Source organism: Triturus cristatus, chromosome 11 (assembly GCF_964204655.1).
Source record: "Triturus cristatus chromosome 11, aTriCri1.1, whole genome shotgun sequence".
In the NCBI taxonomy this organism is placed as follows: domain Eukaryota; kingdom Metazoa; phylum Chordata; class Amphibia; order Caudata; family Salamandridae; genus Triturus; species Triturus cristatus.
Window position 1 is genome coordinate 738264469 of NC_140594.1, and position 26606 is coordinate 738291074.

Sequence of the window (26606 nt, forward strand, 5' to 3'; positions counted from 1 at the left end):
TTTTTAAATTGGTGCTCCCGTGAGAATTTCTCAAGCCCCTCATCCAGGTATCCAATTATATTTTACCCTTATTTTCTCTAAAACTACTGAGCAAATTTACACCAAATCACAAAAAGCAGAATCTTAGGACCAAGATCTAGATTCCTGCCAAGTGTGATGTAATGTCGTTTAGGAGTTTTTGCTGTAGCCCATCTTAAAGAAGTCTATGGGAAAATGCATGGGGATTTTGCATTTTGGGACCCCCTTTTTTCAGCCCTAACATGACTGATCCCCCGGGCACTTTTCCAGGAAGCAGCTGAGGCGATGATCTGTGATTTTGGAAAGTTTTATGAAGATTCGTCTAACGGGGCTAAAGTTATTACCTTAAATACACTTAACTTTATTTGTAAAGACATGTGTGGTAAAGGCATACTGGTGGTTAAGGCATGTGGTTAAAGCATGTGCTGTGGAGGAATGCTGGTTAAAGTCCTACAGCTCTTGGCAGGAGCAGCTTTGCAACCTTTTTCAGGCGACAAAACGTGAGCCGGAAGTTTGAGAACACCCACAGACTGACATATTAGTGGGAATTCGCATAACACACCTTTGATGCCTACTCTCCTTCCCCTTCCACGGTATTAACTCTTGCATAATATTGTGCTGTCATAGAGTAATAGTGCACTGGAAGAAATTAACTTGCAAGTGCAAAGTATCCGTTTGAGAACCCCGTTCACTCGTAAACCAGCCATTTGCTCATAGATCTATGCTGTTCTGATTCTTTTATCTTGCACTTTTTCTTACTTTTTCTCTCTCTTTCTCTTTCTCTCTCTCTCTCTCTCTTCCTCTCTCTTTCTCTCCCTCTCAGAAAGCCTACATTGAGCTCAATGTCTCCCCTATGGGAATAATATTTTGCTAGGCTTCCATGCTGTGTTATGGTATATTGATAAAGTTGCTGAATCGAAAGCACGAGGTGCAATAAACAAATGTTTACTTATTTTTTCAGTTCCTAATGTTCCAGTTTTGTTTCTGTTTTAGGAAAGACAATCCCAAATAGCAACTTTGTACCTGCCACTCTATGGAATGCTCCTAGACAATTTGCCAGGGATTTTCCTGAAAGAGGTTTTCCCATTCAATATTAATATATCAAACCAGGTAAGATATGGGCTTTGTTTTATTTTTTATACATTTCTGGAATAAGCTTTTTTAAGAGCAAATATGTTTGATTTAATTAAATAATGAAATGGACTATGCTTACTTTGAAATGCTTTTAAACAGATAGGTTGACTGTCTGTTTCTGTGGCCCACGGCACTAGCCCGAAATGTTACAATCAAAATAACTGAATACACTGTTCACTACTCCCTTTGATTAAGGATTGGCATAGATGGACAAACACTATTGGTTTTGTTGGCTCATGACAAATGTGAGGTGTACTCATGGTTGTTTAAATAATACTGCTTACGTTTGGTAACTTGTTCTGGAGAATAAGGTAATGTCCACCTAAAAGGAGTCAGGTGTTATGACTAATAAACCATCCAATCCCAGGAAAAATTGTGTGATAGGATTTTGTGACACAAAACAGCTCAATAACAACACAGTTAAGGAAATAAACAACTCAAATGTTGACACACATGTTAAAGAAAAAGAGATTAATTCAATAAGAATAATAAAGAAAATGAAAAATTTGACTAAAAGTAAAAAAAGTTAGATGAATATAGAAAAAGTTCAAAACAAATACAATATTCCTATACATTAAAAAAAATATATCTCCCTTGCACTGTAGGGTGGGAAAGCAGTTACATTTTCAATTTTGAGATTACATTCAATAGGTTTTCACCTTGGATTAAAAACACAAATGTGCATATTACGATGTTGCGAGGAAAGGCTCCAACTGACAGTCAAGTTCTCGTAGACCGTGCCGGAACTCATCCGCCCGACTCGGTCGGGAACAATCCGACCGACCAATTACGATGCTTGATGTCGAAAGAGGGACCGTTCGGTCATTCTATAGACACCCTTGTGCTATGGCCGTGTGTTATAGTAGATGGTTAATCTTTACCTCTTGCTGTAGGAAGAACTGTGGATCATCTTATTGCTGGTGTACTACAGGTCCTACTTTTTCCAGCCTCCTTGATTGAAAACGGTCTGAATTTCAACACAGTAAAAGGCTGAATAAAGACTATTTTGGCATGTGGGTTGTACTATGACAGGGGTTCATTATTTAAAGTCTCTGTTGTAGTTCAGTTTCTACAAGGATTTCAGAATGTGTGTCCAGTTCCCTATGAAATCCCTGAAGTTGATTTAAATTTGGTTCAGGCTATTTTGGTGCGGCAGCCATTTGAGCCCACTGCTGCCAGACCCCACAGAGAAACAACTCCACATTACTCATACCTTCACTACACCTTCACTCACACACCTTCACACAACCTTCTTCACAAACATCCCCCTCTTCACATTCACACACACACCGTCACATTCACATCCACACACCCACAACCATCCACACCCACACCCACACCATGCCCACAGACAAGAATCCAAAGTTCACAACGGCGGAGCTGGACCTCCTTGTCAACGAAGTCATCAGAGTCGAGCCACAGCTGTTTGGAACATTGGTCAGACAGACCAGCATAGCTGAAAAATCTGCCCTGTGGCAGAGGATTGTCGATAAGTTGAATGCTGTTGCGCCCATCCGAAGGACCAGGCATGAATGCCAAGCCAGGTGGTACGATCTGCGCAAGGCGGTCCGAAGAATATGCCCAGAGTAACATCACTGGAGGTGGGCAGCCCCGCAGACCCGTACACTACCATCCCTGGGAGGAGAAGGTGATGGCCCTGCTACTGCCGGTGGGAGTACACGGAGTCGAAGGAGTCGCAGAGCCTGGTGAGTACACAAACAACTTACGTAACATGGGGGCAATGGGGTCCACACCACATATACACCAAATGCACGCAACTTCCCCCAAGCACTCACCGCACACAACCACACTCAAAAACCATGCTCATGCCACTAATGTCTCCATGCACCCTTCACAAATCAAGGCAAGGCCATGTCCAAGGCTACAACAACCACAAACACAAGACTGGATGTCCGGGAGGCTGGGAGGGTGGGCCCCACACAACACATTGTGAAAATGAGACGCAGACACCAATGCCCTCAGCCCATATGGTATATGTACATACCCATGCACAATGCACAGGGACTGGCAAAGTACTGACAAGGTAGCTGACACTTGGCCCTGCTGTATGCAGCACAAGGCCCTCCTGGGACCACTGTACACTCAAACACCAACTCCACAAGCACAGGTATCTAGCACAGGAACTCACACTCACTGTCATGCCAGCATGCACCATGAGGGGACAGACACATCACCTGGGAGACCCAATGACAACTTACACTACACACAACAGCAGGCCCGGTCACAACCCCCCCTAACACAAGCACACACCGCCGGGGCAGGCAACGGATTTACACACTCCCACAATGGACATGTGACACAACAAGACCAATCCATAGCCAAATAAGCATCATAGCCAACATTCTACAGGTCAAACACTCAGGTGAACATCCCAATCTGTCTCCCGCAACATACCCATCCCCAAGTGGACATTGAGAGGAATGCTAGGCACATCCAACTACCTGGAGGAACTGTGTCAACTTGAATATGTATGAAACATAGATGTCGCATGAAACACCATTAACATTGTCTCTCTCTCCCACACAGGGCAACGTCGTCGATCTCCCCCCAGTGGAAGAATCACAGTCCCAGGTTCCGCGTGAAGATGATCCCATGGCAGCGACGACTCTCACTACTCCGTGGATGACCCCGACCAACCTGGACCCTCTGGTGCCCAAGCCCCTCCAGCACCTGCGTCAGGTACATCTGTGCCAACCACCACCCCCATTCCTGCCACATCCCAGGACACACCCAGGAGCCCAGCTCGCACTGAACAACAGAGCTAGTCTGACCAGGAGGGACAAGGTTCTCCAGGCACCCAGGAGGAGGCAAGCAACCCTGCAAATGCCATCCCTCAGGGGTCCCGTAGACCCGATGTGCCCACAAGGGCAGGCCAGGCTCAAGTGGGCAGGGGTGGTGGGAGTGGAGGCAGGCGGAGGCGCGAACCTGACCAGCCAGCTCAGGACACCGGTATGTCACACATACGCAACATCCTGGACGCATACCGGCGTGACACCAGAGGCATCAACCAGGTTGTGTCGAGACTCTCAGAGATGCAGGGGACCCTTGATGAGATAAAGAACCTGCAGGTCGAGCATCATGCCAGTCATCAACAACACCAAGGACGGATGGAGGCAAGACTGGCTGAGCTCCTGGCGGTGCACAGGGACATGAGCCAATCACTCCGTCAGATCGCCAAAAGCATGGGCAACCCTCCCTGTGCCACCAGGCGTAGACCAGCACCAGACGGAGGGAGGAGGAGGAGGAGGATTCGTCTGACGGAGCGTCCCAAGCATCGTCAAGGCCTGCATCTGAGGGTCCCCGGAGGAAGGTGGGTCGTCCACGGAAAAGACCATGAGAGTCAGCGGACCATCCACATCTCCCAGGTCACCTGGCCTGCCACCTGGCCCTCTGGCGCAACAGCAGCACCTCATCCAATGACATTGTCTGCCACATGGACTTGCTGGTCACAGTCTGACCAATGATGACCAACACTGTGCCCTGGACTCTGATGACTTTCAATGCTAAGGATACCATCTCCCCCTGTGAACTTTGGATTCTATTCCCCTGGTAGAGCACCTAATTTCATCTACCAATACACGTACCCCACCGCAAATAAATATATTACTTTGGTCATGAGACGTTCCTGTCATTTTGCATTATTCAACGACATATGTGTGTGGAAATGTCAAACTATGCCTGAGTGTTGAACTAACTCCAGTCATCCATAGCCTGGGATCAGAGGCTGGTACAGGACACACATGGGTCACAAGGTATCATTCAATGTAGGCATGGAGCATAACACTCACCTGTGATGGCTTCTGGCTGCTGAGGGGGGGGGGCTTGCTAAACTGTGCGGACAGACCTATTTGGGAGATTATCATCAAGGTGTAGAGGTCATGGCTCATTTGGAGGTTCCCGGGGAGGATGTCCCAGGTATGTGTGGCCAGGTGGGAGAACAATGTCCTGTATGCTGGAGTACGGTGGATGTGAAGAACGGTGGCCAGGGCAAGGTTGGATGCACGGAGATGGCCCAACGGGATCTAGGATGACAGACGTACAAGGTTGGTTTGGGGTCAGGTTGTGGACTGCCTCCTGAGTGTGGGTGGGGAGTGTGGAGGTCATCCTGCAGCAGACAGTGATCCATTGCAGCTATCTATGGTGGACGGTGAGGTGGCTGGGGCGCAGGGTGTTGAAGCTGAGGTGTGCAGATGCACCCTGGATGTGGACAAGTTTCCTGGGAGTTTGGATGCACTTGCTCCGTAGAGGGCAGGGCAGTATTTGACACGGATGTTGTCATGGACCTGGGGGATGGTCTGTCTTTTCTTGGAGTGGATCTATCTGTGGATCATGTGCATAATGCAGAGGGCGTTGCAGCATGAGGTACAGATGTCGTGGACTAGTATGGCAAATGTGAGCGAGCCAAACATGATGCACACCATCTTGTGTGTGTGGCCAATGGGTGCTTGTGCAGGGCTCTTGCGGGTGGGACACAAGCACTTGACCCAGCTGGAAGGGGACAATCCTCAGATGATCACCTCAGTCCTGTACAAGTCCAGCCTCAGGTGGCTCGTGTTCAGCCATACATCAATGGATCTCATGCATACTTGAATGATGGAACTGCCAATGTCTGTGTCTTTTTTGAGGGTGAGGAGCACCTGGCTGTCATTGGCATATGAGCTGATGATGAGGTGCTGTGCGCATGTGATGGTGGAGAGGGGGGTCCTGGACACTCTGTAGATTGACATGCTGAGAGATGATACCTGTGCCATGTCCCAGACGATGACACCATACTACATGCTGAAGCCTTGAGTCCCACTCCCATGCCCTTGCTGGGCTACAGAGCCGGTGGGGAGTATTAGGGACGTGACCTAGTTGGTGTGACAGGACCTGGAAGGCGGGGCAGCGCAGTGTAGGCAGTTGGAGTTGCACACTCAGCATGCAAAGATGTCGTGTGTGTGCCCAGGGTATGTCTGACAGCAGGCATTAGATGTGCGGATGGACATAGCTCGGAGTGTGGCTGCTACATCAGACTGTAGTGTGATGTGGGTTATGCAAGGACAGGATGGTGGTGCAATGTGCACCTTGCATGTGTTGATGGTCCAGCCTTTGGCACCGCGTGGCGGCAACAGTGGCATAGACAAGCTGAGGACAGCCAAATGAATGGGTGGAGGGAGGAAGTGAGGAGCATCTTGGAGGCGTGTGTGTTGCCAAATCTGGATACTCTGTGGGCCCTTGCTGCAGGGGCCGCAGCAGCAGGCGGCATCTCCTTGCCAAATGCCAGAATTGGCACACAAAGACTAGGATGTCAGAAGGACAACTGCAACAGGCGCGTGTGTAAAGTAAGGAGTGTCCAGTGTCACATGGCACACCCAGAGACAATGCATGCACAATCACCAAAGAAGCATGACACCGGATCAGGAAACTGAAGGCCGACCTGCGCACAGGAGACACACCCTCAGCAGCTGTTGATGGCTCATTGTGTGGAACAACATGCCCAAAAACATACACGACCATGTACTTCATGCCCAATAGGGAGCCTAATCCATGAGCAACTACATGCATGTTGCTAAACTACACATGGACTCCTATGCATAATCTTCCACAACTATGCCAGATATGCCGCATGCAAAGTGGCAAGAGACCTGCATTGACAGAGATGAGGCACCTTGGAGTGTGACGAACACCTTTATTACTCAGCCTCACACTAAGGGAAATGCATGAATTGAAACAGACTCACAGGTCATTTGGCTGACCATGTGTGACCTACACTGGACACCCCCTTCAACACACAGATGTGGTAAATCCCACTGAGCTGGCACACAAGTGAAGGGGTTGAGCCTAACACCCCTTGCTGCACACGGAGAGTCTGAAATTCCCCATTGAGCCTCATATGGGGATGTCCCACACTATGTCCACTATTAGCATCCCGTATGTTCCTGAGGGACGTTATACACACATTGATGCCTTCATCAGAATCCACAAACCATTACAGATGACTGTCAGAAAGGGTGACTATCAATTCATGGGAGCCATGCAACACGTCATGTGGCCCATGGTGAGTCGACATGTATGCATGGTAACACAACATGCACAGGAGCAGTCCCCACATATCACAAACACGTACCACCCACAAAATGCCTTGCTGCACTCCTTACCCCAAATGACTTTTCATCATGTCTGTGCATGTAACTCTGATCCAGCACAAGTTGCAATACTCATGAGGAATAGCAGGAGGGCAATGATGACATGAGCAGATGACAGCCGCAAGAACTTGGGGAGGACAGACACACAACAAGTCAGCGAAGAGCTAGTAATCCGCAGACATGTACATGTACTCTACAGGAATGATGTTGTCACCATGCTCTTAATAAATTTAGTGTCCCAGCTAAAATGTGTGGAATGACATCATCACTTGAATGACACATCAGAACACACCTCCAAGTCACTTAGCACACAGTCAGCTGGACACACACATTGCAACACATGCCACACAAGGCTCAAAGCGTGCACACTCAGACACAGGGACTCACCATCATGAGAAGAAGTTGCGGATAAGCTGACTCCGGATGTCCTCATCCTCATCCTCATTCTCATCCTCACTTGACCCGTGCCAGAGCCCTTCATCCTCCACGGGTGGATGATCCTGCTCATCCGGATCAAGGATGAGTGGCACAGCCTTCTCCACTGCCATGTTGTGCAGCATGCAGCACACAATGAAGATTTTGCAGACCTTCACCGGGGCATATGGGAGGGTGCCGCCGGTCTTGTGGAGGCACCGGAATCTGCTCTTCAGGAGTCTAAACGTCCTCTCAATCACGCGCCTCATCTGCCCATGGGTGTCATTGTACCGGTGTTCTTCGGCTGTTCTGGGGTTGCGGAGAGGCGTCATCAGCCATGGCATGTTGGGATAGCCAGAGTCCCCTACATGGAAACATCATAGATGCCGTAAGATACAAAGATAGCGCTAAACACAGGACTAACAGAGTATACCCACCAACAAGACATGCTCGTTCCGCGTGCAGCTGCAGCATCATTTCTGGCACCCTGCTACGCCTCATGATGTATGCATCGTGTGCGGACCCTGTAAAACGTGCACAGACATGGGAAATCAGCATGTTAGCAAGACACACCACAAGGGCATTAATTGAGTGGTAATGTTTTCTGTTTCTATAGGCTACCTCCTGTGCCTGTGGTGATACCAAAGCCACATGTGTCCCATCAATGGCCCCAATTACATGCGGCATCCCTCCCAGGGCACAGAGCTCACCCTTGACACCTGTCAACTGCTCACGAGTGGGAAAATGGATGAATTCATCCAGGTGCTCCAACATGGCTTCTAAAACATCATGCAGGACTCGGCTGAACATTGTCTGGGACATGCCACCAACATCAGCTATGGTCAATTGAAACGTGCCGGTGGCAAAAAAATGTAGGGCTGCCATCACCTTCATCTTGGGGGTCAGAGCTGTAGGATACCTGTGTTGTGGTTGGAGGTGTGGTGCAAGCCAGCGGGTCAAGTCCTCTATCAAGTCTTGCGAGAAGCGGTATCTGCGTATGCAGTCATGTTCACGCATGGCATCCAGGTCTGGCATTCGTCTGGGGAGAGGCGGTGCCCTGCAGAGATTTGGAAGGAATAACGAAGAGTGAGTACATTACCACACCAATGTCACTGAGGTGAGCACATGTTCAACAGCTAATACACATCTGCTTAATACAGAGTCTGGGCTGTGCAATACATCCAGGACACGTAGGCCAGCCAGGTGATACTCCTACGAAGAGCCAGCCACAATAGTTGCATGGCAATGTTGACGTGACATGCCATTAAAATAGCTGTGGGCCAGTGTAAATCACAAGCCAGACACATTAGATGAGTGACAGACATCCACATATCAGCATTTGAAGGATGTCATCTCATACAGACAGCTGGCGGGAGTCTAGACGCACAGGTCACATGTCATCTGAAAAAGGACAGATAACACACATTTCCATGAAGGGGTACATGTCATTAACTGATGACACAGACATTGAGAGAACGCAGATATTGCCTCATGTCAGGAAGTCTTCTTTGAACCATCATGACACATGTAACGTGTGAGTCCACATGTGGCATGGTGTGCTTATATGTGTGTCATGCACATATGCACACAGACACATGTTGGATGCTGCAACAGCAGATGGAGTTGACGGAACACCAACGGAAAGCTCATGGGAACACATGACACACGCATGACATAGTCACATCGTGGCACGCTGGTAGTCACATGTCAGGTGTAATTATCCGTGTACCTGGCATCAGGGGACAGTTGCGGGTGTTGCTGACTGTTCCATCCCAGTGATGCAGTGCTTGACACGTGTGTCCTACATGCACACATGTGCAAAGTGTGAAGGGGAAGTGTGCCACGTAGTGCCCCATCACACATGACATGTGTAAACAGCTCATCACACATCTATTGTGCCACAACATGAGGAGACATGTGCCACATCACTGCCTGACACACCTAGGCCCTGCACATGAAGGACTGCACTGACAATTACTTGATGTCCAGCCTTGTGCGAGTCTGACACCTCCATTCCTTTCGTGTGCGCCTCCTATCACCAGTGTAAGCTGTGAAACGCAGTACACACGCTCTGAGGGCGTGTGTACGGCCCGTACTCACACGCGAGTACCTGCCGTACACGCGTGAGTACGTGCCTATCACTATAGATGTGTTACTGTAGATCCGAGTGATACGGCACGTACTCACGCGTGTTGGTGCCGTACACGCGTGAGTATGTGCTGTATCACTAGGGCCTACGGTACCCCCAACTATAGCGATAGGCACGTACTCACGCGTGTACGGGCTGTACACGCGTGAGTACATGCCGTATCACTAGGGCCTACGGTACCCCCAACTATAGTGATAGGCGCGTACTCACACATGTACGGGTCGTACACGCGTGAGTACGTTCCGTATCACTAGGTCCTACGGTACCCCCAACTATAGTGATAGGCACGTACTCACGCGTGTACGGGCCCTATCACCAGTGTAAGCTGTGAAACGCAGTACACACGCTCTGAGGGCGTGTGTACGGCCCATACTCATGCGTGAGTACCTGCCGTACACGCGTGAGTATGTGCCTATCACTATAGTTGTGTTACTGTAGGTCCGAGTGATACGGCACGTACTCACGCATGTACGGCACGTACTCACTCGTGTATGGGCCGTACAGGCGTGAGTACGTGCTGTATCACTAGGGCCTACGGTACCCCCAACTATAGTGATAGGCACGTACTCACACGTGTACGGGCCGTACACGCGTGAGTACTTGCCGTATCACTAGGGCCTATGGTACCCCCAACTATAGTGATAGGCACGTATCACGCGTGTACGGCACGTACACGCGTGAGTACGGCCCGTATCACTGTAGTGATGGTGCCCTAGGGGTACGTGTGAAACGCGCCGTACCTGTGTGGGGATTTAAGAATTACAATGGGGACACATGAGGGACAAGTATTAGGGCCTAAATGCATGCTGGTTGTCATGGATACCGAGTTTCAAGTTCAAAATTTAACATCATGTGGTCTGGAAAAAGCAGTTGGCCACATTATACATTGTTGCAAAGTGGTTGTTGACTTGACATGATGCTGCAAAATCGAAAGATGCAAAGGCTGTCACTGGTGTATGTTTAAAGGGATTGGAGGAAACGTAGAATGCAAATGAGTCTGACCAATCACTCTGTACTCCTGTAAATGAAATAGGCCAGCAAGGCAGATATAAGGCAGGCAGAACCCATGAGAGGGCACTTGCCTGTACAACATGTCAGTCGATACCACTGCTGCTGTATTGTCTCCCTCTGGCACCATGTCAAGGACAGTGGAGAGGGCCCAGCCTTTCACCCAGGAGGAGAACGAGGCCCTGCTGGATGTGATCCTCCCACGGTACCCCATGCTGTATGGTCGACCAGGGGAGCAGGTGAGTGCTGACTCCACTACCTTTGCCTGTGCACCTTTATTGTGTCTGTCACTTCTGGCATTGTGTCCAGGTGTGCCTGCACCCACAGATGTGTGTGAGAGTTGAGTGGAGCTGTGGCAAGAGTGGTGAGAGTGTCCAAATGATGTGTACGCCCCCTGGACATTGATGTGTGTGAATGTTTCTTGTCATGTGGGTGAGTGTCTATGTGGAGTGTTGCACCACAGCTGCATGGAGGAGGCAACTGCTCAATCCATCTGATGTGTGAAGTAAGCCGTGCTGTGTGTCTGACTTGCTGAGCTAGCCCCACACCTGTGACCCCCCCCTGGCAAGTGGCACATGTGCAGAGTGAGGTTTGCATCCGCTGTTGCCAATGGCAGGTGATTGATGTGTGCCTGTGTGTGTCTGTGTACTCTGCTGAGGTTTCGTCAGTGGCCTGGGGCATGTGACTGCTTTACGGTGCTGTCCATAAGCCTTGTGTTGCTTGGGATGCACAGTGTGTGCCATGATCAGGGATTGTTTCGCACCCCTCATGCCACCTGTGTACTTACTATGCCATGTAGTGCATTGGTGCGTCCACAGTGAAAAAGTCCCTATGACTAAGGTGCTATTACTTGCCAGCATACTATGCCCTGTTCAACAAATCAAAGATGTTCAAATGTGTGTCTCTGTGACATGGTGCAGGTGTAGTGATGTTGTCCCACTTTGTCATCCACACAGGTAACCGCCTACCACAAGGGGAAGATCTGGAAGGATGCCGTCAAGGCCGTGCAATCGGTGGAGGGTCGCAGTCGGTGCCTGCCACAAGTGAGGAAGAGATGGCAGGACATCCGGTGCTGGACCCGGAGGATCGCCCGGGTCATGCTGAAGGAGGAGGCTCCTCGCAAGCATGGCGGGCGCCGGCGCCTGACCCACCAGATGAAGCGGGTCCTGGCGGTGGTCTTCCCTGACCTGGATAGGCGGATACAGGAGTTACAGCAGCAGGAAGGGGGTAGGTACATGTGTGTTTGTTGTGTGTCGCCAGCTTTTGTAGCTGCTCAGTCGCCTGGATACACTGCCAGGCTATATATGTGCAGTGCATATCCTGTTCCCCCAAGTCAACCTGTGCTGTTCTTCCTCCCTTCCCCTCCTTGACATGTGTTACCTGGTCTGTGTGTTATCACTATTGCACATGGTCATCTAGGCTGCCAGTTTATCAAGGTGCACACTGCTTTCAGCATCATGTGTGGGGGTGGTCTGCCTGTGCCCTGTCCTGTTCAGTCATTTGGGGGTGCATAATTGTTGGCACTGATGCTGAGTCTCAACATAGGAGTGTGAGGTTTCAAATGAACAGACTTGCAGCATGCATTACCAATGTTGTGGCCTCAGACATGATGTGCATGAGTGGGATATATAGTGCCGGGACAGTTGCTCCTGTAACAGTCAGCTCATTCCAGGACGATGGAGCAGTGTGCCCACTACAGTCCCCTGACACAGCCTGCCCTCCTACTCATGTGTGTCATCCAACACTGTGCAAATTCACTGTGGATTCATCATGGCTCTGCCTCTGTGGCATTGTTCCCTGGCCTAGGTAGTATTTTTCACATGTGTGATACATTTGTCCACTGGACAGGGATACACCAGTTTGCTTGTGCATACTCACACTGGGCAGTGCCTGTGTGGCTATTCACAACAATCTGTTGATGTTTGTTTGTGACCAATATGTTTTGGCAGCCCTACAAGGTGATGTCGTGTTAATGAAGCTAGTTTTCAAGCACAGTTATTGTAACCCTGAATAAGAGGTGTCACTTCTTGATCGGTATCAGTCACATTGACTCAGGTATGGGTGGGTGTGTGCGGGAGGGGCGTACATGAATGAATGAATGAAGTGAGTCTTATCATGCTCGGACTTAGCCCAATGGGCGTCAAGGCGCCTAAATCAAATAAAGCAGCATGCAGATCAAATCAGTAATCTTTTAATGGTAAGCCTTGGTAAAATACCACGTCTTAAGGGCCTTTTTAAACAAATCAATTGAGGGGAGGATTTTAAACTCAATTGGAAGAGAATTCCAGAGCTTAGGGGCAGCAACAGAAAAAGCTCTCGCTCCCCATCTGGCTAGTCTAGTGCGAGGCACTACCAATTGAGATAAACTAGCAGATCGAAGAGATCTGGTGGGGATGTAGCGAGTAAGCAAAGACCCAAGTGCATCCTCAGAACCAGCCACGAGAGCTCTGTATGTAAGACAAAGAATCTTAAAAGAGATTCTATACTGAACAGGGAGCCAGTGAAGATCTCTCCTAGCAGTCGTGGCTGAAGATGCCAAAGGAAGGGCCAAAACAAAACGTGCTGCAGCATTCTGCACAATTTGTAGTCGATGGATAAGGCCCTTATTGGACTCCACATATAAGGAGTTACAATAATCAAGCCTGGAGCCCACAAGGGCGACTGCAATCTGCTTACGAGCATGAGGTGAGAGATAATCCCGTATCCTATTCAGAATCCTGATAACACCCCAGCAACCCTGATGTTTCATTGCCAGTTCTGACTTGTGTGTGATGATTCGCAGTACAGAAAGTCATCGTGCAGTGCCCCCGTGATGTTGGCCAGTGCTTAATGTTCGTGCTTCATAGCCTGTGTCAGTTTTTGACAATCATGTATCCTGCTTGTACATTTTTGGCACCTGTGTGTGGTTCAGACGCTACACAGTTGTGACTTTGTGTGCTGACATCTGTGGGTACATTCTGGCTTGCCATGAGGGGGAACCCACAGTACAGCTAGGCTTTTTTGCTAAACAATTGCAGGCCCATTAGCTTATGCATTGTCCTGGGTGTGAACATGTGTGCCACTCCAGATGACAGTCAGCAGGTCATATGTGTAGCCAACTGTGTGATCAGGTGACGGATAGCCATGTGACAAATGACATTATTCAAGTTGTTACTCAGAGAAAATGTCCATTGGCACTCACTACATCTGTCAACATGTCTCAATGTTTCATATGCTTGACCTTGTTGTTTTGTTGTGAAGGACAATGATGTGCCTGCATGACAGATGTCTCCCAAGGAAGTGCACAAGACACCACCTTTACACTTACCAGGGACACGCTGGCACATTTTAATGTAAGGCACAGTTTGAACAAAACTTGTTTGGAGTTCATACATATACATGTTCACACAGTGTGGTAGCATTTGGGTTAGTCCTTGGTTGTTGCTGATACCAACTTACGAGTGTCAAGTCATCCAGACCACCGTGGTGCCATGTATATGTACTTACTGATAGGCCATTTCTGCCTAACAGTGGCTCATTTGAATGAGTCTGGCAGCTCAGACAATGACTGTGTACATGTAGTTTGGTGTGCACCTCCTTGTGTGACTTCTGCTATACAGACACATGTGTGTTGTGTTCACAGAGTGCCACATTCACACATGCTAGACATGTCCATTGTGTAAAGGGTTGTGATTCTCCAGGAGTCACAATGTATTTCTTTTGGGTGTCAAAAGTACTCACAGGTCTCTGAGTGTGGGGACACCTTCTGCATTGGCATGTGGTATTTGGCCTTGGGTGCGACAATACTGTTTGGTTCACAGTGAACAAGAGGTGGCATGCCTTCATAGTCTTGCTGTGCTCAACTGATCCCAGACACTAGCTTCTCATGATGTTGTGATTTCAAGTTATTTGCTGGTGTGTCCTAATTTTCATTGTTTCCAAGTGGCATGGTGGGTCAACCAACTGGGGAGTGCAGGGCTTACATATGTGGGGAGTATCCTAGATGTTACTCATGATGCCTTTCCTGATATGCACTGTTGCCTATTTTGTTTGGACTCATGTGTCAGATGTATACAGGTGACTGATTTTTTCCTGTCGCTTCACCTTGCCCACAGCATCATCGGAGGACACCGAGGGAGACACCGGCACGGACGTGGAGAACGGATCGAGCAGTGGTGCCACAACTGCTGAGGAGTCGGTGGAATCTAGTGGCACGGAGGGCGAGGGGAGTGAGGCGGAGGACCTGCCCAGTACCAACACTGACTACGAGGCAGACGGGTCTGAGGCTGAGCTCCCAGACGGGGCGGAGGCTGCTCCCACAGCTGAAAGCAGCAGTACATCTCTCGCCGCCCCCTCCATTCCCATCACCGCCCTCCCACTTGCTCGGGTCCCTTCTGTCCGTGCTAGGCCACACCGTGTCTCCTTCGTGCCAGGCACCGCACCCCCTGCCCCTGTCCCCCCTGCTGCCCTCACTGCCGAGTCTGTGGACATTCAGCGGCAGTTTCACACCAGACTGCTGACCCAGATGGTGTCGTACATGGAGGGCATGTCATCAGCGATGTCTGACCAACGGATGTTGCTGAGGTCCCTGGACTCGTCACTGATGGCAGTAGTGAGTCACCTGCAGCGCTGCCTCCCCCCTACCCCTGCCCCATCCACATGTCCCACACCCATGCCTGTCCCAAGCACACCAAGACATCCACACACACGCACCCCACCAGACACAAGCAGCACACCACCACGTAAGGGCAAGCGCACACCTCCTGACACGCACACTCAGGGGGAAGCAGGCACACCCACTGGGTCTGGGGCACACAGGCAGGCATGCAGCCACAGTCCTCGTCCACATGACTCACTCCCCAGTCCCTCCGATGTCACTCCCCTTGGCTCCCCTGCCCCAGATTCGGAGAAGGAGGCCTACTTTGCTGGGCTGGGCCTCAGCCCCACTAGTTCACCTGGCCGGAAACGGTCAAGGCACTCCACGGGTAGGGGAGCTAAGTCTCCCAGCCTGTCCACCACCTCCCCCAGTAGCGCTGCAACCCATCCCTCCGACCCCCCCCCTCCTTGGGGCCTGTTGTTTCTCCGGGTGCAGGGGAGACGCTCGAAGAATTGGCAGAAGTGTGCAGCGCCAAGCTCACCTCCACCTTTGGCGCTGCCCCACCCCCTGTGGTGGAGTTGTCCGTCCCTGCACCCACCACACCTACCCTTCCCCCTCCTGTCCCTGCGGTGCCTGGTCCTTCCCCACATGATGCCCCCCCCAGAGGTTTAGTATGTGCAGGCAAGCTAGGGGAGATGCATGGCCATGTGTCCCCCCCAAGGACTTCATATCTGGACTGGCCATTGGCCTTTGTACATAGTGTTCTTTACTACATCGTATTTTTTCATGCTGAATAAAGCATTTTGTTTTCCGTTTTGAAAAGTCTTGCATTTCATGTATTGATGTTGATGCTGAGGCTCCAGGAGTTGGGGTTGTGGGAATGTGTTATGTTTCATGGACATGTTGTAGTCTGCATCTCATGGGGTGGAACCTGGTATCTGCGTGCCCTCACAAGGTCTCTGCAAAGAATCTTTGGTCGTGTCTGCTCTTTGTGTTTGGAGACATTGTCCCTAGGAGTGTTCCTTCCTCTGTGGCACCTGACATCTCCCCCGCAGAGGGTTGCACAATTGTTGTGTTGCCCTGTGTCTATATTTCCTTTGTTGGTGATGGATCCCTTCAACTCTGGCCATGCCTGCTCAGCAATGTCTCCGGCTGCATCGTCTGTGCCATCCTTGGTACTCACTGTACTTGTGTATAGAGTATTTTGCCATGCCTTCATGGAGAAATTTTCCCTTTTCTGCACAATGCATGTGTGTAATCCCAGCTTAGTACCCATATGGTACTTGTTCTGCTGGGTATTTGAACACCTGACTCACAATTGTGGGCATTGTATCTGTGGGAACTCCACCCTATTCCTTCCATGACAGACAACATCTTGGTGGCTGTCCCAGCACCTGAACATTCCTATCAGTCCTGGGATGTGCGTGACATTGTGTGTTCTCTTTGGCTCTCTTAGTTTATTAGGCAGTGACATGACTATACAGTCTTGTGGCATGATCTCAGTGTGTGTATTGTGCTGCATCTGCCAAGGGTGGGTATGCATGTGTTATTTGTCCTCACACCCACATGTGGTGTGTCATGCAGTGGGGAAAGACATCCATCCTCCTGGGAGAGGGACACTGCTGTCAGTGATGTGTTGTTATGGCACTATCATCATTGTCCAAAGTTAGGGATGCGTACATACACCCATGGAGTTGTGGTCATCTGATAATGATGTACACCCCCCATGTCTCTGTCCACTGCTGGGAGTCCTCTGCACCCACCCCCATGTCTGTGTCCACTGCTGGGAGTCCTCTGCACCCACCCCCATGTCTGTGTCCACTGCTGGGAGTCCTCTGCACCCACCCCCATGTCTCTGTCCACTGCTGGGAGTGATGGGCACCCACCCCTCACATGTCCCTGTCCACTGCTGGTATTCCTCTGCACCCACCCCATGTCTCTGTCCACTGCTGGGAGTCCTCTGCACCCACCCCCATGTCTCTGTCCACTGCTGGGAGTCCTCTGCACCCACCCCATGTCTCTGTCCACTGCTGGGAGTCCTCTGCACCCACCCCCATGTCTCTGTCCACTGCTGGGAGTGATGGGCACCCACCCCTCACATGTCCCTGTCCACTGCTGGTATTCCTCTGCACCCACCCACCCACCCACTTGCGCCCTTGCTGTGGTACACTGCTGTCCTGGGCATACACCACCCCCAATTTACAGCTGATGTGCTGCACCAAGCCGTACACCTACATCCGTGGCATGTGTACGCCTTGTATCCATCATGTAATGGGGCTGTAGGGGTACGCGTGGTACGGCCCGTACCCATGCTCTGGGGGCGTGGGTACGGGCTGTACCACCATTGTGGCAGTGCCGTAGGGGTAGGCATGGTACGGCCTGTACCCATGCTCTAGGGGCGTCGGTACGGGACGTACCACCATAGTGGCGGTGACGTAGGGGTATGCGTGGTACGGCCCGTACCCACGCTCTGGGGGGCGTGGGTACAGGCCGTACCTCCATTGTGGCGGTGCCGTAGGGGTACGCGTGGTGCGGCCCATACCCATGCTCTGGGGGCGTGGGTACGGGCCGTACCACCATTGTGGCGGTGCCGTAGGGGTACGTGTGGTACGGCCCGTACCCATGCTCTGGGGGCGTGGGTACGGGCCATACCACCATAGTGGCGGTGACGTAGGGGTATGCGTGGTACGGCCCGTACCCACGCTCTGGGGGGCATGGGTATGGGCCGCACCTCCATTGTGGCGGTGCCATAGGGGTACGCGTGGTACGGCCCATACCCATGCTTTGGGGGCGTGGGTACAGGCCGTACCACCATTGTGGCGGTGCCGTAGTGGTACGCATGGTACGGCCCGTACCCATGCTCTGGGGGCATGGGTACGGGCCGTACCACCCTTGTGGCGGTGACGTAGGGGTACGCGTGGTACGGCCCGTACCCACGCTCTGGGGGGCATGGGTATGGGCCGCACCTCCATTGTGGCGGTGCCATAGGGGTACGCGTGGTACGGCCCATACCCATGCTCTGGGGGCGTGGGTACCGGCCGTACCACCATTGTGGCGGTGCCGTAGTGGTACGCGTGGTACGGCCCGTACCCATGCTCTGGGGGCATGGGTACGGGCCGTACCACCATTGTGGCGGTGACGTAGGGGTACGCGTGGTACGGCCCGTACCCACGCTCTGGGGGTGTGGGTACGGTCCGTACCACCATTGTAGTGGTGATGTAGGGGTACGCGTGTACGGACATCACCACTGCAATGGTGGTACAGACCGTACCCACGCTCTGAGGGCCGTGGGTACGTCCCGTACCACCATTGTGGTGGTGACGGGTACGCGTCCACGTCCACTTCCATTGTGGCGGGACGTGGGATTGGTGGACACGCCCCCCGAAATGACCAGACCATGGAGGTAATTAATGTGCAAGATATATTTGTTTTTTGTGGGGTGTGGGTTATGTTTCCTGCCCCTTGCACCCCCCCCCCCCCTTTGCCCCTGGGGGTTGTTCTGACCTTCTGCGGCATCTGCGTCGGTTTCTGAACACGAGGCTGAGGCTATGAGGGTCGGGATGACGCGTAGGTTGGGGTCCATCGCTGTCCGTCACGTACCGGTGCTCCTTCTTCGCGTCATCCTCAATTTCCCGGCAGTTTTTGGCTCCCTTAAAAAATGCTACGTGCGGAGTGACGTAGGCACAAATCGTACTTGCTGGTCCGTAAAACGCTGCCTGACTCTGGCCGGACGTCGCATATGCGCCGTCCAGATTCAGATTTGTACATATTTTTTTGCCGGTCGGTCTTTTGTACGACTCGTATGGAAATGGTATTTCTGTGCGAATCGTACTTGTGAGTTTGTAAGGTGTTTTTCCCGGGTACGAGTCGGACGGAGAAAACGCTCCGTACGACCATTTGTACCCGGGTTTTACAGGATCAGAATCGGCACCTAGGTGTGTTGTTGCTCAACCTTCCGCGTATATGTTGCTGTGGGAATACTTCAATCAAGGAAGCCATATCCATTTTTGTGAGGAATAAAGAAGCTGTCACAGATTCTTCGTGACAACTCCACCAGCCACGTTGAATGCATTTATTTTCTTTCATTCATTTTGTATTTCTTTTGGCTTCACCCTCTACGTTCTTTGCTTTCATGAAGTCTTGAAAAAATCTTGGGTATGGAAATGGGTTACTAACACCACAGAGCTATGTGATATGTCTTTCTGGTATATTAATGTAGTTACATCTGTGACATCACAAGGCTTCACCCAGCAGTGGTAAAGTGTCAGTAGCTATGGTAAAAATCTTTAGATCCAGTCATGCACATGGGAAGGGTTTCAGTCAATGAATATGTTTGAGCTCATGTATCCATTAGAAAGAAAGTTACTGATTTAAAATAATTTGTTTATATATGTAACTCATAAATGTACATTTAGGTGCCGATTCCGATCCGTTAAAAAATATTTCCGTACGACTCGTATCCGTATTTTTTTCCGTACGAATCGTACAAGTCACGTCCGACCCGTGAAGTACGATTTGTACGGGAAAAAGTACAAACGGATCAGCCTGCTCCGTACGAATCGTAGCGGGAAAAGTTGTACGAGACGTACCTGGACACTTTTCCGTACGATTCGTAAAAAGACAGTCCGAGCGTACAAGTACGATCCGGACCGGCTATCCGATCTACGAATCGTATGGAAAACGGCCCGTACACGGGGAATGACTCAACCCGCTACGAAGCAAAGTTTGTACGACTCGTAGCCCGGGAAATGTTGTTCCCGGGGCATGAGTCGTACAGGCCCCCCTGTATGTACGCACCGTACCCCCACCACCCCCGTATATACGCACCGTACCCCCACCACCCCCACCACCCCCCATATGTACGCACCGTACCCCCAGCACGTACGCGCTGTGGGTTTGGTGCGTACATATGGGGGGGTGGGGGTACGGTGCGTACATACAGGGGTGGTGGGGGTATGGTGCGTACATACCGGGGGTGGGGGTACGGTGCGTACATACAGGGGGTGGTGGGGGTACTGTGCATACATACGGGGGGTGGGGGTACGGTGCATACATACGGGGGGTGGTGGGGGTACGGTGCGTACATACGGGGGGTGGGGGTATGGTATGTACATACGGGGGGGTGGGGGGGCCTGTATGACTCGTACCCCTGGGGAATCAGCTTTTACGGCTGTTTTTGGCTCCCGTAAAAAAGAGCCGTACGGATTGTCGTAGGAACGGATCTTACTTGCTGGGCCGTAAAATGCTGCTTACACTCGTACGGACAGCGCATACAGGCTGTTCCGGATCTGATTCGTAGGTTTTTTTTACCCGTACGGTCTTTTGTACAATTCGTATGGAAATAGGCTTTCTGTACGATTCGTACTTCCTAGGTTGTACGGACAGTTTACCGGGTACGAGTCGTACGGAGAAAACGCTCCGTACGCCGATTCGTAGGGCCTTTTTACCGGATCGGAATCGGCACCTTAGTGTTGTGTATGTGATATAATCTAAAGGCAAAACAGTGAGAGAACCAACAACATGGGGTGCAACAACATTAATTCCTTTATTCTTGCTATGTAAGACAAATTTGCATTTTACATCAAAGAAAGAGGAATGCTCCACAAGAAAAAGAGCATTTTCATAATGTCAAGTTTCTTGCTCCAGGGACTGTGCTTGCAAATTCTAACACAGAGTTAAAGGCCATTCAATTTTTCAGGTATGGGCACTGATCATGTGGAACATTTTGGGACCTCAAAACACAAGCAATCCCAAAAATGTATTTATCAGAAAACGTAGATTACCCACATCAATACATAATATATGAATTTTAGGACTTACATTTGTCCAATTTCAAATTCTAGGGGTCAAGAGACGACATAAGCACAACTGGGGGATCTCAAAATCAGGCAGCAATGAAACATGCAAACTCCGTGGATACGTCCTTTTCAAAAGATGTGCTCAACTCAATAGCAGGTACCGAGTACATGTCAAAATTGTTTTTTTTTTTATTGTGGTGTACTATTTTATGCTGTTTGTCCTGTTTGTAATTGTGTAGCTGTACTCACGGTGCCTTCTATTCATTGGTGCTTTCTGTAAAGAAGAACCATACGTTCCATTATCATGTTCAAGTTTCTGTTTACATCAAAATCTATTTTCAACAGATATATTTTGATGTATTTCAATATAAGTAAGCATCATTGAGGATTTTGATCCATTTCATAAAGTAGAAAGTCAGGCTGAAGCACAAGCAAAAAGAGTCTACTGCCTTGTACTGTTCAAAGAAATAAATCAATCAATGAACCGATCAGTCAGTCAATAAGTCAGTTAATCAGAATTTAAGGTTTACATATTGATAAGTCGCAGATATGTGCTTTTGCTTTTTAAATTCGGAAATTTAAAAAGGATCACGATGATGGCCATTGAACATCAAACAGTAATGGATTGAATTGAAGTTCATTATATAAAATTGATTGGATTGAAAACATCGACTACTGTTTTCTTTAAAGAATCATATAAATTTCAAATCCTTTATTCATATAGAGGTCAAGATTGTGCACAGGGGGATTCAACCCATTTTGGGTTGGACTATTGATTACATATTAATAAGTGCCACACTATGTTAAATTGTGGGAAATGTGCATAGTTGTGCCAGAGGAAGGGTGCCTCCATTTTCATTCAGTGTGAACATGACCAAGTAGTTTGGGCTGGACTGCCACTTTATTGTGGAAGGACCACAATTGCTTTGTATGTTTGTTTTACTGTCTGTAATGCGGCAGTGAGCAAAACTGATAGAATGGAATATGAGTAGAGTAAGTACCAGTGCTGAAGCTTAAAGGAATTCTATCATGTCCTGTGATGTATTTCAGTGACTTATCCCAGGTGTTATGTCTTTACCCAGACATGGAAAACCTAGGGGCCTATTGGAATGGCGGGTGGATCTGATTCCGCCTGCCATCCTAGCGGGAACGGGACCGCCCGCCTGCCATGTGGCGGTCTGCACCCCTGATCATTCTGTGACCACCACTGCGGCGGTCGTATCTCGCATTTTAACATTGCGGCGGGTGCTGCAGGCTGCAGCACCCGCCGCAATGGTAAAATGCCATGTTGAGCATTTCCATGCACAATGTGGCAGGCACCGCGCGGTGCCTGCCTCCTTGTGCATGGACATGTAGGGGGTACCATAGGTACCCCCCAAGTGCACCACCCCACCAGGAGCCCGCAACAGGCCCGCAAAGCAAATCTCTGCCAGCCTTTCCATGGTGGCATTGCCGCCATGGAAAGGTCTTGTAATGCAAACATCATAATATGGATGGCGGTGCCTGCTAGGCACCACCACCATACATGAGCCCCAGCTCTGCCCTGCCGGCAATCGTAACGTTTGCCGACCGGCGGAAAAGCTGCAGACAGACTTTCCATCCGCCGCGATACCCACCGCCATCGTGATATGGCGGTGGGTAATTCACGTTACGATGGCGTGACGTGGTGGAGATCATTACGCCATCGTAATCAGCCCCCTAGTTCGCTGTGTCATAATGTCAAGGTCTGGGACTAAGGCTGCATCTTTATGATCAAGCCCAGTAAGGCTATACACAATGTTACTTCTGTTATCATTCAGAAGCTGTTGGCCTTGCAGTTTAGGCTGGGCTGTCAATTATGATCTAGGACAATTATTGTGGTTGGTCCCTGTCTGTAATTGTACAGTGAGCACATTTTAATAGGATGCAATGTGCCCTGAATAATTACTAGTGGCTGTGATTAATTCAGGCATTGCTTTTATCTCATTGTGCACTATATAGTAAAAATATGAAAGGGTACATTGAAATTGAGTATAGCATGCACATCATACAATATATTTTAGTCTAAAAAGAGATCCGATTAACAGTCCAGTACAATCAAGAAGAGATAGATTTGTATTGCGGTTTGTATGCATGAGCTGTCCATAAGGGCTATTGTGAACATATAACATGTTCTGGATAATACTATGTCTGGGTGACATTTAAATTACGCCAACGTAATTCTGGTAATTTGGGGAATTTCTTGTGGCACTTGTTACGGGAAGTTCCCCAATACGAGCAGCTGTTGATTGTGGTGCTTTTGGTAAATGCATACTTGAGCCCAAATTTGAATCGAGGATGCATTTTGAGTTAAACTATAGTGCGAAATAACAGCTTTGGATTTCGTATAGTTCCAAGTAATTACGCATAATCTTGCCAAACATTCACATAATTACTTGAAATCAATTACACGTTTTTTTTTGCAAACCCCTACATAGTATATGAAGTAATGTTTCTTTCTGTTTTTTCTGATTGTAAATAAAATTACAATCATAGTTTTTCATTATAAATTCTTTAAATCCTAGCCCTTGAAGATGCTCATGATCACAAAGTGCATTCAGCATTAATTAGCGAATCAATGAATAAAATAACATTTTGCAATGCAATTAATGCATTGAAGCACATATGCTTCATTGGTGTATATGAGTAGAATGCATTTAATGGATCAATGGGAACGAGACTACTCTTCATTTCCTATGTTGTGGCCAGATGCTTAGGCCGCTCCATGGTCCAACCTGTACAGACTAACCAGGTCTCTGATGGCAAATGTCAAAAAAGACCCACAAGTTACTAGAAAAGATCAGGAATGGGAATTTTGTTAGTTGTGGGAGGGGCTTGATTTTAACAGTGAAAGAGGCGATCTTGACAGAGGCAGATAGGTTATTAATAAGAACTGATTTTTCCATTCCACTTTCCAAACCAGTAGTTGAACGTAGCAGCACATTTAGTATTCTAGATAATGTTTTCTGACCTCTAGCAGTAACTGCTATTCATCCATCTGTGGGAAAGGACCAGTGCCTAGACCATGCTTAGACTACAGGTTTTATTTCATCAGTGGGTGTAAGCAGCTTGTCCTCATGGACCAGGTTTCTTCTCTAGCAGTAAAAGATGATTACCAGAGCAAATTGTTCTAGTCATGATTGGATGGAAGAATTGATTCTCTGGAGGGTACTTTTCAAGAGGAATCACTTATTTGTGTTGCTCAAAAATACTTTCTGCTGCTGAATATCAGCCATAGAAGACACTGAAGTATTGTTGAACATCTATTGATACATTCCAGCGTCATTTGTTCCAAATGGAGACTAAAGAAGCTAGACCCTACTGAGCAAACTCTGAAACTTAACTCTGAATTAAAAGCTAAAGGAGCAGATATGAAGCAATTAATTATCACAGGTGGGACTGCAACTCCTGATTGAAGGTAGCAAAGGAGACGAAAAGGTATCAAATGAGAAGAGAGGTCACAGAATGGTAGATGATAGGTCAATGGTTACGAGAAGACAGGACTTGCTTTCATCCAAAATCTGCGGAGTGCCATTGAGGACATCTCCAGATTGTTGGTGAGAGTAAATTGCATTATGTGATGTCCTTAATACATTGGGATCAGGCATCCTTTTTGATGAGCTTTTCAAAGAAGAAGAGTTTGGTAGCATGCGTAATACTTTGGGATCTCCATAAATTAAATTAGGGTGTTTTCTCACAACAGGATGCATTGGTCGGATTAGGGAACTCGAGTAATGTTGGTTAAATAATGCCCTTACAATTCTGAGGGGACTGGAAACTACAGTATCAGCTCAGAGTTGTATGAATGTTCTTTGGATTTTATCGTCGAAGTAAGAAGATGGTGGGTCAGAGAGGTGAAATTAGGTTAATGGCCACTTATCAGTTTTGTGAAAGAAAATCTGACAAGAGATTGTTTTTGGGCACTGGAGTAATAAATGGTGAAACAGTGATGTAGAGATAGGATTTGGGTTTATCACACAGCTAACCAATCATGTAGTGAGTTGTAACAATCTTAGCAGGTATCTAAGGAGGGTTAGGAAGATGTGATTTCTGAAAAGAATAGGTTCAGTGCTTTGCAGTGAAGGAGATAGTTTTTGTTTTTGGAGTGAGGTTTGAGCTGAGGGTCACAGAGTTCATCCTTGGAAGATCAAATTAGTTCCTTGTGAATTCTACCTTAGAAATGTTTTGAGCCAGGAATTGTTGTGAAACTTTCAAAAATGATAAGGGGGCATCCAGCAATGAGAAGAATCCTGCTTTTATACCAAACATGTTCTTGGATCAACAAGGCATGATCGAGCTATTGTTTAACTAGCCACTTTCTAGTGAAAACTCCACTATCAATGGAAAACCAAGATGTGCACTATCTAGGGAAGGACCCTAATCTTAGCCCATATGAAAAGTACACACATGATATAGCTTACCCTAGGGATCAATCAGTAGCACTGCCATAGGCCCCACAAAAGTGGGATTCAACCTACTGGTTCCATTATAGATATAGGGCCTGATTCTCAAAGGTAAGTTACACTTTTGGGTAATTTTACCCTTTGTAGTAAGTTTATTAATTGCGGTATTCATAAACTCCAGGGTGGAAGCTTGCTACAGAAGAGCAAGTTACATGTCTCCAGCCCCAGAGTAATACAATTGCCCTACTCTTGAATGGTGGTTGATGTCGCTCCCTTAACCCCTCCCTGACCCTCCATAAACCATCCCTAATCGTATTCTATTGAATAGTAGGTCAGCCCCTTTCCACACCCAATCGCTGTGATAAACCCCAACCCCCCCACCGTTACTACTAAAATCTAAATTACATGTGCGGAGAACTCCGCTCATATAAATAGAAGCACACTTTCATGTTGTAGTATGTTTTGTAGTACTACAAAACGTACAAAACATACTACAAAGTCCAGTTTGAGAATGAGGCTCATAGTGAATAATGTCAGTATAACAGAAAATGTTAAATGTGTTAAATTGCTCCAGAACACCACATCCATTTGTGATCTGCAACTGTGAAAGTGTTGCAGAAACATATGGAGAAAAGGGTGACCAATAGATGAGTTAAAAGTGGTGTTTTACCACGTTCGAAGAGGTAGAGGAATTGCTTCCACTAAAACATGAGATTTATTTCATAACCTGTTCCCCTATACACAGCTTCTAACCTCACACAGGATATCATGTCACAGACAGTATCATAAAAGAGCTTATGTATTGCATCACTGGTTGCATGACATAACTCTTCAACAATTAAATCTTTGGCCACATCATCATGGATGGCCCAGGCAGTGTATTTGTATTTATTTTATTATGCACGATTAATTAAAACCTTTGCATATACAGAAATAAAATTC

General features: G+C 48.6%; 1 protein-coding gene across 8 annotated transcripts in view; it reads left to right on the forward strand.

Moving 5' to 3' along the window:
- DOCK10 (dedicator of cytokinesis 10) overlaps positions 1-26606 on the forward strand; it is a 1791775-nt gene that overhangs the window by 1433328 nt on the left and 331841 nt on the right. For all 8 annotated transcript variants that reach the window (XM_085634396.1, XM_085634392.1, XM_085634394.1 and 5 more), the window contains exons 33-34: positions 1012-1128; positions 21289-21400. In XM_085634396.1, the coding sequence (XP_085490522.1) occupies positions 1012-1128; positions 21289-21400 (229 nt within the window). The remainder of the gene's footprint in view (positions 1-1011; positions 1129-21288; positions 21401-26606) is intronic.